Source organism: Acomys russatus, chromosome 6 (genome assembly GCF_903995435.1).
Source record: "Acomys russatus chromosome 6, mAcoRus1.1, whole genome shotgun sequence".
In the NCBI taxonomy this organism is placed as follows: domain Eukaryota; kingdom Metazoa; phylum Chordata; class Mammalia; order Rodentia; family Muridae; genus Acomys; species Acomys russatus.
The window spans coordinates 47443277-47458501 of NC_067142.1; the positions used below are offsets into that span (position 1 = coordinate 47443277).

At 39.3% G+C, this 15225-nt stretch overlaps 1 protein-coding gene across 1 annotated transcript in view; it reads right to left on the bottom strand.

Moving 5' to 3' along the window:
- Hmcn1 (hemicentin 1) overlaps positions 1-15225 on the bottom strand; it is a 424838-nt gene that overhangs the window by 185838 nt on the left and 223775 nt on the right. The window contains 7 exon segments of the mRNA XM_051147547.1: positions 1707-1802; positions 3012-3284; positions 4322-4449; positions 7552-7720; positions 8345-8504; positions 9999-10111; positions 13852-13996. Coding sequence (XP_051003504.1) covers positions 1707-1802; positions 3012-3284; positions 4322-4449; positions 7552-7720; positions 8345-8504; positions 9999-10111; positions 13852-13996 — 1084 coding nt within the window.

Sequence of the window (15225 nt, forward strand, 5' to 3'; positions counted from 1 at the left end):
TATATGTAAGGAGAAAGGAAAAAATCAGCATATTTAATCTTGATCAGTGTAAGATTTTGACTGTGGTGGAAAAGACAGTAAAACTGGTCAACTCCAGTCATCTGTCCACACTCTGAGGAAAAATACAAGGTTATAATCCTTTTCTTTTATCTTATTCCACTCTTTCCTTTATGAAAACCAGCCAGACTTCACAATAAACAATTACTAAAATAACACATAAAAGTGAATGGACAAACAAAACAAAAGAAATCAGAGCATAGTCTTATACTTATAAAAACTAGAATAGTTATTTTCAAGACAAAATTTATAACAAAGAGAACAGAAAGTGGACTAATGAGATGGCTCACTGGCTAAAAGCCCTTGTGGTAAGGTCTGATGATTGATTTTGATCCCCAGAATCCACAGAGGAAGGAAGGAATTGATTCCTCAAAGTTGTACACACACACACAAATAATAATAATAATAATAATAATAATAATAATAATAATAATAATAGTAATAGTAATAGTAATAGTAATAATAGATAATGAAAAATCATCTAGCTACTTTTAAATGCACTTAAGAATTATATTCCAGATGAAAATGAGGACCTAAGAAAACATGGTTCCTAATGGAAACGGGAAATCAAAGAAGCTAGCTTGAGCATAAAGGTCCAGGCCAACTGAGGAGCAGCTGTGACACAGGTAGAGTCCAGGGCCAGCAGACACCATAGGACGTACATAAACCCACACCGTTCTGAAGAATGCCTCCTCTCCAGGGCTTGCATCCCTAGTTCCCAATGACTTGAGAATTATTAGTGCTAAGTTTTCAGATGTCTGAAAAGCCTGTTAAAGTGATCTCTCTTCAAACACTGGAATAGTTACTGATGAAAGAGTTGAGTGTTTGCTACTAAACACAGGCAGGTCTGAAGGTCTTAACTGCTGCCACCTTTGGGTACAACTAAGAAGAGATACACATGGGCACAGTGATGCCAGTGACTGCCTGGGGCCCTCCTGCCAGGACCAAGAGGTTATGCAAAGAACCCTGCTTGGACTTTGCTTAAACTATCACAAGGCTAGTTGGAGATTGTAGACAGATGCCTGTGTGAGAGAATATCTTTAAACATGTGTTTGGCACCCAGAACACAGATAGCAAAGACAATGGCACTTTCACGTGCCCCCACAGTGGAGAGGGAATGGACCAGCTCCTGGCCGAAATCATGGTAGTATTCAAGGAAAGACATGGTTTTTAAAAAGCTACTGGAATACATGTTGCATATAACCCAGTCCCAGTGTTACTGGTGTGAGTAGACCTAGAAAAAAAGGATTAACATAAAACTGCCTCAGACAGGGGGTAACCATAATATACAGTGCTTACTAATTGACATTAATAGAGAATGTTGTGAACAGCTCTACTGCAACCTTTTAAAAAAGAAAACATTTCCAGAAAGAATGAAATGAAAAGTAACAGAGAAGCCTTGAACTATCTCTTAAAAAAAAAAAAATCTTAGATTCAGTGAGCTTGAATGATTGAGAGATCCTTTTCATGAGGAATAAAATACACTGGATAGGAAAATATCAAATCAAAAAGTTGTCTGAAGGAAGAGAGCTTCTATTACATTCAAAGGTTACAAGGGTGGGCAGGAGGAATTTGCCATGCAGAATCCTGGAGCCATATCACACAATTACAGCCCGCGGCCCATGCCTGTTTCCTTGAGTATTACATACCTTTTGCAGGGCATGGAAATGCGATGCGTTGATTGGCCAGTCTTTCTTGGAGTGGAGTGTTAAAAGGAGGTTGCAGGTCTTCTACTGTAGGTGGTTCTAGTAGAAAAACAAATGCATTGCCTCTGGCTTTCTTTGGACACTTTTCCGTTCTGAGTCTCTTATTCTTTGCTCACCTAGTAATTTTCCGCCTCTCTGCCATCTCCTGACAGACACATCTACCTGTTGTTAAATCATGTAGCACCATGCACGTTCCCATATCAAGATCTTCACATCCTTATATTCCCATGCAAGCCTCTACACTCTTGTTACCCATTTTAATAGGTTTCTTATAGGTATACTATCATGAAATACAGTCCCTTTTAGATTAATATTCTACACAACCTCTGTGTAGAGTCTGTGATTATGGACCTCTGAGATTTCCAATATTAGAAACACGACTCTTTCTCCTTTAATTCTAAACATAAGAGCTTAGAAAGGTTTGCTTAGTAGATAAACGAGCTAGATAAGCTCCCTGCCAGCATTCTGGACGTTCATCCCTCAGGAATTGTGACGTCCTGATTATTAACTGCTAAGTGTTGCGCTGATTACCACACCTGCTTATCTTTACTTCCTGCCTTTGTGTTGGTATTCCCTCTGGCAGACTGAGGCAGAAAATGACCAGAGTTCTTGCCATCCAGTAAGCTCTCATCCTAAATCCTACTTCTTTAGAGAATTAGAGCATTCCTCCCTGGCTATCCAACCCAATTTCTAGAACAGTAATCTTATTTTAATTTACCCACTATACTTTTTCCTTCTCTATGAACCTTATTTAGTTCTTTGCTTCTTTTATGTATACTTGCATTAGGAAAAAAATCAAGAAAGCAGGAGCTCTTTGTCACTTCATCACTGTTGCCTGGAACACGACAGACACTTGGCCCAACCTTAATAACAAACCTCAAAATAAAGCCAACAATAATAGGAGAGCAGTGAACCCTGACCTCTCAGGGATCAGTTGAGCTGGGGTATGAGGTGAAATGCTACTCCAACTAGCTCCAGCTGCAATTTAGTCCAAACAAGAAACACTGGGTAGGCCGTTACCTAGGACCACTTCATTATATACACTAGTGACTTTAGTTTCAAAAGTAAACACAAAGATGCCATCCAAGGTTAGCGACAGTAATCATTTATTTGCTTCTGGGTAATGCTCCCTTCTAAGCTAAAGTTCTATGTAGAAATCTCCCTAAAGAGATCCATGATATCACATCCTGTGTAGAGCCTAGGGGTCTTTCTCATCCTACAAGATATGTTTCTTATGTCAAAACCCACCTTGGACATGCAGTATGACCTCTGCTTCATCACTGCCGGCTATGTTTGTGGCAACACAGGTATATACGCCAGCATCTGAAACCACAGCCTGCTCGATGCTCAGAGTCCCATCTGGATTGCTGGGATGCTGCACTCCATCAACAAGAATGGGCTTTCCACTTTTAAACCAGGTGATCACAGGAGGTGGAAACCCGTGGGCACTGCATGGGATGTCCACTCTCTGGCGAACTTGGACCTTTATGTGTCTTATTCCATGCTGTATTTTTGGAGGAACTGGAAATCACAACTTAGTATTAACCATCAAATATTTTTTAAATCCATATATATGTGTGTATATACCACTCTGAATGAAAACTCCTTATCAAGAAGTCACACAAAAGGGTGTATTGTATCACAAGATGTGTCTTCCTTTAGAAAATTTACTGATGCACCTTTGTCAGAACACTAGAAAAAAAGACCTTTGCACTATGTACTGTGGAGTCAGGTTGAGCCACTAGGGTCTGATTAGAATTCATGCAATATAGCTCTCTAAAAAGCCCTATTCTCTACTCTGTTCTCTTTAACTTACTTAGTACTTTCTCAGGGTTGTCAGTCACAAACCCGTCTAAGTTTGAAAACAATTATTACCATCATTTTGTAAAAAAAGAAAAGAAAGAAAGAATACTAAAGATAAGAGAGGGTAAGTAAAAATGCCTAATACCTAAGAGTTGGTAAATGATGTCAAAACTCTAGTCAGTCGCATGCATTGTCATGGCTGGCCTAGAGACAAAGGCAAGTTAATACCCTCTCAGACAACTTTCTCTGATATTCAGAAATTTTGTATCTACACAGTACCTGTCATGGAAAGACAGTGCACTGAAGAGACGATAATTGGTGGATTGTTGTAAATCAAAGGTATACAACACTTCAATTAGAAAAATGTGAAGTATCAATTAATGATAGAAAGAAACATTTTCTCAGTTACTGAGGTCCTTATGTGTCAAATATGACTATTTAAAAAAATATTATGTTCTTCTATGAGAGTACAGCTAGCTCTCAACATTTTAAACACATTTCCCTCACTGTATGTCAACTCATTAAAATAAATGACTGGACAGCTAGAACAAATGCAATCCAAAAAATCCAACTCACTTGAAAATGGAAAAGGGGGCAATTTTTTGGAGATGGCTAATAAAACTTTCAGAATAAGCAAAAGAAAACAACAGACTAATAACTTAGGAATCTTTAGTCTAAATACAATGGAAGGTTCACTGTCACTTCACTGTGGGCCTGTAGACAGAGCTACCACTGTCCATCCTTTCAACACTCACCATGGACACTTAATTTAACAGACTGAGTCACATTCCCAGCAATATTTGTGGCAACACAGAGATACATCCCGCTGTCTGAAACTCGAGTCTCTGTGATCTTCATTGAGCCAGAAGGGAGGAACGTGTGTCTAAAAGGAAAACCCACACATCAGACCAGAGCATGAGAATGCAATTGCCCCCTGCACAGCTGCACTCAGCATGAAATTACTGGGTTGCAAGCAACTTTTGAAACAGCCCTTCCCTCTGCAACGCATATCGATGAAGCATGGAAAGGGAATTTTCACAATAATTTTTTTTTTGTTTTCTGTTATGATTTGTTATGTTTACGATTATAAACAGAAAATCAGGTTTTTTTATACTTATAACCTAACATAGTTGTCTTAAATTATCAAACGACTGTATGTTTCTGTGCTTCTGTAGGGTTCAGCTACTCAAAGCAAATGTGTAATGTAGAATTTACAACTTATTTTGAACACTTTCTCTTCTTTTTCGGTTGTATTTAGCATATGTTTCTAAACACGCGAATAGATTTAATTATACGTTCATATATTGGTTTTATTTATCCTCACTATCATACTCCTGTCTCCCTTCCACTTTCACTGATTTTCTCAACTAGTGGCCCTTCTACTATCATGATTTTTGTTTGTGTGACTCAGCAAATTTAACTATCGTTACTCACACGAGTGTGGGCACAAGGGTTTTTACAGAGGCATTAAGCAATGTACCAATGACTTCATGAATGAAGCATCTTTTATTTTTATTTTTTGAAATGCTTCACAAATAATTTAGTGTGTTTCGGTAAAGGCAAACACAAGTACGTCTTTTCAAATATACCTTTAATGTATCCCTCATTGAGTAATATATTGGGTGTTTTTACATATCATTAAAGTCATAGGGTGTTTTTACATATCATTAAAGTCCTTTTGGGGGACTGTCAGAGCCACATAGACCTACCTTGTATCAAGGTTTCTTACAGAGCTAAATCAAACTAGACACCTCCAGAATGACATATGCATACATGGGAACACATGTTAGAATATAGAGAATCATACAGACAAGGTCCAGGAATGAAGCTGAGTGGTAAAGCGTTTACGTAGAGTGTGTAAGGCCCCGAATTCAAGCCCAGGAAACAAACAAATGCATACCATAAAGTAAGGATTGATTACTCAAAATGATCTTGGGTAATTGACTTTCCAAGTTGAGAAAAATAAACTAAATTACAGTATTATTTAACATCCTACACATTATAAAATTTCAGATGGAGTGGAGTTTAAAATATGAAAAAATCAAACTTTAAAAGGGGTATAAAACATTTAAAATTTTGAATATAATCTCAAAAAGATGCAAGAAATATAAAGCTACAAGAATAAGTTAATTCTTTGAACTATTTAAAACTTATCCTCAAACACACCATTCTAAAATAAACTTAAAACTTAAATAACTGACTGCGAGAAGCATTTCAACACATGCAACAGACAAAAACTATCAAAAACAAGTATCAAATGCCCACATACAGTAAGAAAAAGGCTAGTCACCATAAAACTGTGAAGCCCCTTTAAAGACACACAGACAGCATGAATGGCCAGCAAACATGCACACATACATCCAATGCTCACGTGAACTCAGTCCCATAAAAATTAAAAGTGCTTGGAGATCGCAAATCACACCCACTGAATAGCAGAAAGGTTTAAACCAGTCACATTCCTTATGAAGTACAGCCTGGCCAGCTGCTTCCTGTTAGTGGAAAAGACATAAGAACCTTCCCCCAGGAGAGCAGCAGGCAGTACCTACAAGACTGGAGGGAGGCATTTGCTCTGAGAAGAAAGTGTAGTTCTATGTTTCAGGTTCTAAAATGCTTATGCATGCACGTGCAAATAGACATATTTAAAAAGGTTTTTTTTTTAATTAAAGAAAATGACCCAAAAGAAATAATAAGCAAGCCACAGCATCTACAGAGAGGGTAATGGTTAAATGAAAGGTAGATTGCATGGAGACTCATTAAAATGGATATGTTGACAATGTGTAGAAAAGTGAATGCACATAACCCAATAATGCAAGGGGTAAAATAGTAATTATATATTTCAGAAGAGCAAAATAAAAACAACAACAACAAAAAAAGGAAAACAAAATTGAAACCATAAAAACAGTTTTTAGGGCTATTTGAAAATGAAAAGATTAACAGGGAAAGAAAGAAATCCTGACTGGGGAAGGGTGCAATGGAATTGCCTTAAAAAGAAACACTCTATATTTTACTTTGTAATTTTCAGTAAGATTCTTTCAAACAGTGAGTAAAATTACGTAACATTGTTCTTGTTATTTTTATCATCATAAAAAAGTATGCTTATATAAATTCATAGCTTTACAGTTATATACAAACAAGCCTAACAAATGATAGCTAGCACCTATAATTATTTTTATTTTATTTTATTTTTATCTTATGTGTGTGAGTGTTTGAATGTGTGTACGTGCACCATGTGCGTGTAGCACCTACAGAGGTCAGAAACTTGTGGCAGATCCTCTGAAACTAGAGGTACCTATGTTTGCAAGCTGCCATGTGGGTTCTGGAAATTAAGCCTGGGTCCCCTGCAAGAGGTAGCAAGTGCTCATAACCACTGAGCCATCTCCCCAGCCTGTTATCATATAGAACTTTCTCAGGGAAGTATCGTCCCATTGTACAAAAAAGACAGGAAATCTGAAGATGTCTCCTGGGGAAAAATGCCATTTAGGTAAACTTCAGGCAACAGAGATAAGTCTAAAGTTATATATGAATGACAAAAATTGTGTCCTAAAGCCCTGGCATCCTCCTTGCTGTGTCACTTAGCTTTTAAATTACATCATCTCAGGGGGCCTTAATTTATGGATGGGATGGGTTTAATCAAAACAATTTACAAAACCAACTAATGAACATCAAGTCCTACACATGACAGCGCTTACGGTGTTTTAGGGCCTCCTGGGAGCAACAGAATTCTACGTGCTGCACACAGGCGCCTGAGAGAAACTCACACACAAATCAGTTCCATTTCACAAAGCTACCTAGTAAAAATGCACCAGTGGGAACTGTGGCAGAGCATTTACAGCCTCAGGAAGTGATGGGCAAGGTGTACATAACTCAGACATACATGAGAATGAGCTCAAGTGTAGGTTGTATTTTGGTACATTTGCAAGCAATAAGAGGCACCATCCCAGCAGGTTACATCTCCCTGTGTTGCTGTTCAACCCAGCTCTCCTACCTTGGAGAAAATGGAGAGATGAGTTGGCTATCTTTGGCCCAGGTAATGATGGGAGGGGGCAAGCTCTTAGCTTCACAGGGAAGTGTCACCTCATCCCCAGCCAGGACAGAGATCTCCACAGGCTTATCTTGGGACAGTCCTCTTTGGTCCCCAAATACTCTGGGTCTTACTAAAATAAACACAGGATGTGGAAGGGAAAATAATGCATTGAAAACAAAGTAGTTTCATTTACATTACAACATAGACTTCTGACGCGCATAAGTGCTTTACAAGATGTGGATTCCCAAGATTTGGGGTGTATCTAAAACTTCCTGTTAATACATTTATAGAGAGAGCTAAAAGGAAGGGAGGAGTGATCTTCCCTCCTCAATAATTCCTTTCAGCACAGGATGGAGAGGTCAGCTGTGATGGCCTCAGTTCTACCCAGCAGAGGAGCAGTAGTCTGTAGCAGGAGGCTGCTACCTAAGACACTGCCAAGGCTTAGCTTGACAAGGAATTTTAACTAACTGCTGTCCCTGCAAAAAACGTTGAATGGGGGTAAGCATACTTCTTGGGAAAACAGGATAGAAGTTTCCCAAAGGACTATACAACTACTTCCCTGAAAATCAGAATCTAAGTGGAGGTGGTTTTGGTTGGCAGTGAAAATAAAAATGGTTTTTGTTTGTTTATACAGTGCCAACTTCAGGGAGAGCTTCACTTTGATGTTACCACCTTTGGGTACCTTAACATGGGGAAATTATGAGATTTGGTTCATGGCTATTTCAGAGAAAGACCTCCCTTGGGTGGCTCTCACCATAGACAGTGAGTTGCACTTTCCTCTTGGCGTAGCCAGCAGCATTGGTGGCTGTGCAGATGTACTCCCCACTCTCCTCGCTTCCTGGTGACACCACATACAGACTGCCATCAGCCCCTGCAGAAAACTTGGCATTGCTGGTTGAAATCAGTTCTCCTTTCTGTAAACAGCAAAGCAAAAATATTTTTGTATATATTTTTAAAGGATGTTGAAGCAGTAGCTTTATATCTGCAAGAAGAAGAGAGAAAAATACCTCCAATGGCTGAACAACTAGATTTGAAAAATGCTAATTGGAGCAAAGTTGTATAGAAGAGAAATTAGGTAAACAAGTGCACTACAAGCCATAGTCCTCCATCACAAGCCATGGCTCCTCTACCATACAGCCACCTAAAGGACGGACAAGAAAAGTATAACCATAGCAGAGGTGAATGCCACCACCACAGCCGCCATTGTGCAAGACAGCAAGGTGATCTTGTATCCTATATAAGTGTTTTAACACTCACACAGTCTTATCAATAGAAACTGCTGGACCCTCCAATGTCCAATTCAGAGCCCTATAGCACAGAGACAGGGTAGAAAAATTTGTCCCGGGTCACTAAGTTAGTCAAGAAGTGAGCTGGCTTAGAGACCCCTTGAGGCCAAATCTTATCTTCTGTGTTTGGCCCTAGCATAAGAGTCACTCGGGAAGATCTCATTTCTGCATTTTCTTTAAAGTGGCATATTTCTGCAAGGTGCCAGGTACTATGCAGTTTCAGGCTTATCTTCATTATTGTAATTGTGTCAAGACCAAAAAAATTGTATATATATGTTGGCATCAACCTTTCCATGTTTCATAGATTTCTTTAGATGACAAAACCAGATGGAATGACAAACCATTTGGCTGTTCTCATTATGTAAGCAGTGCATTCTATTTTTCTGTCATGATATTATAGTACATTTTATCTGTCAACCTGTTAAAAATACGCCACCTTTGTGGCCACTTAAAGAAGGAATGGACTTTCTTTGAAATGAGGGTTTCATCAATGCAAGAACACTAGCGAAAGTTCGACCACATGACAGGGGTGTAAAAGGCAGTTATTCATTTGTGTAGGTATCTTATTCTCTTTGGTCTTGCATGAAATCCTTGAAGCAATAGCATGTGGGAGAGACCGTAAAATGTCTTTGATGCAGTTCCCTACTAGATGCTCGAAGCACACAGCAGCACAACCACAAACACTACTGTAGGAAAGGCTGTGTGCCAAGAATCATTCTGAACATGTCACATCTGAGGCAGAGCCCTCCTTGTCACTTCCCCTTGGTCCTCTTGGTTCCACAGCAGGCCCATACAATGCCATTGGTCATTTTTCTCTCAGGCTACACCTTCAACAGGAAGGACAACCAAATGTGCAGAGGTGCTATTACTTCTGGGAGGCACATGTCCTGGACCAACATCCCACTTCCTGCCAATCAAAGAGATTCTTCTAAGATACATCTTTGTGGCACCTTGGAGGGTATCCAGCCACAGAGGAAGCCATCTCAGGGAATGCTTGATTTAGCTCCCTGCGCTCCCTCTTGTGTCTCGCTCTCTCACTGTCCTGCCAAAGTCTTCAGAGACAACTATGTGAGTCCTCCCAGGCACTGTGTTTCAGGGAATGCCACTAGATCTGTAACTTACCTTTGACCAGGTGATAGATGGCTTGGGAATCCCACTTGCTTTGCATGGTAAAGTTACCGGAATGCCTTCAATTGTGCTGAGTATCTGCTGTCCGTGCTGAATGGTTGGCAGAACTGGAGATGAAAGTAAGGTTGTTCTTCCATTTAGTGTCATATGCTTAAAATTGAACATTTTCATTCTATCCCTAATGTTTATGAAAAGAGGTAATTTAACAATCTTACTAAGGGAATGCATGGTGAAAATTTACAATGAGTACAATCTGGATAGATCTTATAAAAACCTTAAAACTAAGTTTCAGGTGATGTCTAATATGGTGACCTCCCTAACAAAAACACAAAAGGACTGAAGAAAATAAGTTATTTCCTGAAAATTAAAAATAGATTATAATCTAACCACTATACACAATATCTTTGGAACATGTGTCTTTCTTACTGTCCATTGCCCATTGAGTTCCAACGAGCTGATGCAAGCCCACCCCCAAACGAATGAGCCATTTAACCACCTCTTATTAAACACACTGACGTCTACCAGAGCCACTCAGTGCTTTACTTAAATTTAACTGATAAAAAGGACAGTTTCTTAAGAGGAATTTAGTAAAACTAGACAGAGCTTGAGAATTTACATTCAAAATGATAAAATAGAGGACAAGGCAACATGTTCCAGTTAAGAGTAGCATAAATGAGTGTGTGTATCTGGAATAGATCATCCTGAGTGAGGTAACTCAGGCCCAGGACACACACAGTAGATACTCACTTATAAGCAGATATGATCCATAGAATACAGGATAATCATGCTATAATCCACAGACCAAAAGAACCTAAATAACAAGGATGACCATTCAGAAGGGCAAATAGAATAGACACTGGAAGAAGTTAAAGAGAGGGAACAGGACAGGAGTCTACCATCCATGTTATCTGAAAGACTCCACCCAGCAGGAAATGTAAGCAGATGCTGAAACTCACAGCCAAACCCTGGGCAGAGTGTAGGGAGTCTTATGGAAGAGTAGACGGGGGGGGGGGGGGGGGGAGGATAGAGGGACCTGGCTGGGACAGAAGCTGCACAAGAAGACTTACAGAGCCAACAAATCTGGGCCCAGGAGGCCTGCAGAGACTGATGCACCAAACAAGGACCATGTCTGGAGAGGATCTAGGCCCACTGCTCAGATGTAGTCAATAGGAAACTCAGTGTCCATATGGGTCCCCTTGTAAGAGTAGCAGGGGTTGTCTCTGCATGGATTTAGTTGCCTGCTCTTTGATCACTTCCCCCTGGAGGGGTGGCCATGCTAGCCCACAGAGGAAGAGGATATAGGCAGTCTTGATGAGACTCGACTCGGCTGGTGTTAGTTGGTAGGGTAGGAGGGCTCCCTTTCTCTGAGGACTAGGGAAGGACATAGAGGAAGAGAGGGAGGGAGCGTGGGGATGGGAGGAGACGAGAGAAGGGCTATGATGAAGATGTAAAATGAACAAATTAAGAAAAAAAGGAGGAGAAGAAAAAAGAATAGCATACCTTTGCCTTTAGGAAGCCAGAGAAATCTTAGCAGCATATGAGTAGCCGTGAAAGGAAAAGGAAAATGTCAGCTTGGTTCCCTTTACTCTTAGAACCAGCACATACCGAAATGACCAATGCATAGGACTCTCAAAATAACAGATCTGTTGAAGGCTTCTATACACAAATGTTTTCTAGCAAAAGGGACACAATTAAAGTCTGGTATTTTCAGATCTCTCTATTGCATCCTGTGGGAAGATGAGACTAGATCTCTCCCCTGGAGCTCAATTGCTTACCACATTTCTTTTCTTAAAGTCAGAATTTTCCAGAATTGTCATACTACCCTGGAATAGAAATTTGTTAAAAGCAGAAGATACCATAGACCACCCTCCCGCCGCCCCCAGTGTAAAAACTCCTTGGAAGGCTGAAATGACGTATACCATGCACTCATACTTTCCTATGGCTGACATTAGTCTTTAGCTAATTTTGTCTTAAAGACTTGGCAGCAAGTTTTCAGCTCTAAGCAAGAACATCGAGCTACTCATGACAGCAAGAAATTGAATTTCCAGGATCATGACAGTGTACCCGACTCTCAAATATGCTGTCAATTTGCGGCAACATAAGGGGATCTCATGTCTTTAAAGCCATATTAAGTTAGACAGCAGTGAAGAAACGCTGCACATTTAGGTCACTTTGGAAGCTTGATGACATCTGGGTACAGAGAAGCAGTTTCCCTGCAGATCGTGAGCCTACATAAATCAATGTGGCAATTAAATGCTGTTCTTCTCATCTGCATTTGTATTGGAATCCATTCCGATTTCTTTTTTCTTTTCTTTTTCTTTTTTTTTTGCATCTCTTCCATTTTAGAATTAGTCGAGCATCTTTCATATGTATTCCTGAAGGTGGATACGATGAGGAATGAGCCCCTCGTTGACATGAAGCAGGTACAAAACTGCCATGCTTTGCGCTGTACAGGGTTTAGCTGACACCTGATCATCAGGCGGATTCTTTAATGCTATTGACTAAATCAGTTGATTGTTTGGGACTGAAATGGACCAAAAAGGCTGTGAAATGACGTCTTACACTTTAGTCATTACCATTTCTTGTGTCTCGGGTAAAGTGTAAATCAGGTCTTTGGATTGTCTGCCATCTCACGTCTCTGATACAGCAAACACAGGACTAATCCTATCACTCCTCCCTGTGGAAATCTGGCCTCAGCACCCTTCTCAACACAACTGCCTGGACAATCACTAGGAGAAAAGGGGAGACTGGATGAGGGGGTTCCACGGCTGCATCTTTAAGCCGGTCCACAGTGCCCTCCAGGAAACCTGTGCTCTGTTCTTTAAAAACAGTCACATGATAACATGCAACGTGACATGCCTTTATTATTTGAAGCTCTGACTAAACTTATTTGGGGGCATTTCATTGAAACTTCTCAAGAACATGTCGAGTGATGTTGGTGGCTATTGGAATAAAGCTGGAGGAGATGGTAGAGCTGGCACACAGAAGGGGATGGTTTGTGGCCACTGGGCTTTTCAACAGACAAAACAAAAAGTGTAAGCTGGTAGAGTCCCCACTTCAAGTTCTAAATAAAGATTGAGTCTACAGATAAAACCAAGCATTCTGTGCTCCTTTCATCCTAAGACACCCATTTGTTGAATATAAACCCATTTCTAATATTACATTATAAAAACAATGCAGCAAGCTCTTAAAGATGAATATAAAATGGTATGAGAATTGCTTAAACCACAAAGCTGTCTATTATTATTGAGATTTAAAAATAAAAAAAATCTGGTAAGTCTTACAAGTGGCAGAAAAAGATTGCCTCTGGATTTTCTTCTTTATGACCTTTAAATTATTTAACATGCAAAAGAAGATTGTTTGGAGCACATGACACATGAGATGACCTTTAGAAAAACTTAGGTCATATTTAGCTCCAGCACAGAGGGGTCATTAGTAAGGGCATGTTTGTTCCACAATCAAAAAAAAAAAAAAAAAAAAAAAAAAAAAAAAAAAAAAAGGCATTTTAAGGCAATTTGGATGGTACACTAAGTTCAGCTTGCCTGAAATTAAAATGTATTTTTAAACATGACTCTTTGAGAGCTGAGTTCACTTTTATCAATAAAGAAACCACTTACAAAGCCCTTGGCCAGACTTGGCTGGTGACTCCCCAGCCTGTCTTTTTGTATACATAGGGAAGGGAAATCTGGAAACACTGCTAACAATGTAGAGATTGTTCAAGAAATACAAAATAACAATTGGGAGAAAGCTCTCCTTATTGTAATTAGATGGACAGAGTTATTTGATTAAAACCTATGAACCTTGTTTTGAGCAAGGTTTGGAAGCAATTACATCGGGTCTCTCTTACCATGCACGGCCACAGACGTTGTTCTGTTATTGGTTCCAGCAACATTACTGGCCACACAAGTATATTCTCCTCCATCCTGAATCCGAACTCTTTCAATATGGAGGCTCCCATCGCTGCGCACAGTTATATAAGGACTCTGTACCAACTTTTGAATGGAAGTTTTAAAAAGGTCATTTATTTTTAATCTGATAAGTCAGATATGTTTCTAAATCAGATCTGTCTGTTTTTGTCAACCTCATTATTAGATTTATTATAAAGCAACTGGAATTTTAGCAGCCTTAAAGTTAAAAAACAATCAACATGAAATGTTCCTAAGAACTTATCAATTATATTCAATATTCATTTCTTTCCAGAATTATTCCTACCACTTGCTATCAGAGAGCTGTGCACACCCCAGAAAAGGGAGTGATAGAGGGTGCCACTGATTTTGTGTTTCTATAAGTTCTGTTGCTCAGAACCCAAATTTGACTAGTAGTTTTTTCTTTTGGCTGAGATTGTTCTTTCCAAGAAGGTTTCATCACCACCAGCAAGCTCTTTAATGTTTCTGTTGGGGTAAGTAGGTACTTATTTTCGCCAAGGGAGTGTGGCTTCATCTTGGCACCCAACTCTGTCAGCTGATGACTCAAAAAGCAGTGGACACAGTGTGGTCCAGAAATCGTCAGAGATGGCTGGCAACATTTTAGGATAAAAGTGATTATTTTTAAGCCTGTATCGCTTTACATTTACATTTTGCCAGCTAGCATAATAACTAAGGGTGTTTATTTGTCTGTGAAGCATTCTGATTTTCCTTGAGTTTATAATGCAAAAATAAGTAAGCTTGCAATTACTCATATGGAGTTGATTCACGTCTAACGAATACTTTAGAAGACAGTCAGGCCAGATACTCTGGAAAACAGGAGAAGTGGTCTGAGCTAGACGGAGCTCTGTTTCAATAGAGCACACATTTATGGAAAATTTTCATAGAACTGAAATGTCGCCCGCATTCTTTTCTAAATAAAAGTTATATACTATTATTCAGAACATGCTACGGATCTACCTTCCCAAAAAATCCATCACACAAGAAATCTAAAGCTCACCACAAAAAGAGCACTATATAAAATGGAAGATTCTAGAGGAACACTAATATTTCATAATGTCCTACACAGAATGGTATAAAATTTTTAAGTACTATGAAAACCTTGCTAGTTTAAATTTTCACATATCCTGAAGGCAATTTATCAGTAACATTAAATTTAATGTGAAATTATAAAAATTATACTATCAATTATTTTTTTTAAAATTCAAGCTCCAAATAATATAAGTGGCATAAACATAGCAGCAAACAGGGAAAGCCCTTGGAGATATAGAGATGGATGAGGAGTCAAGAGCATTGCT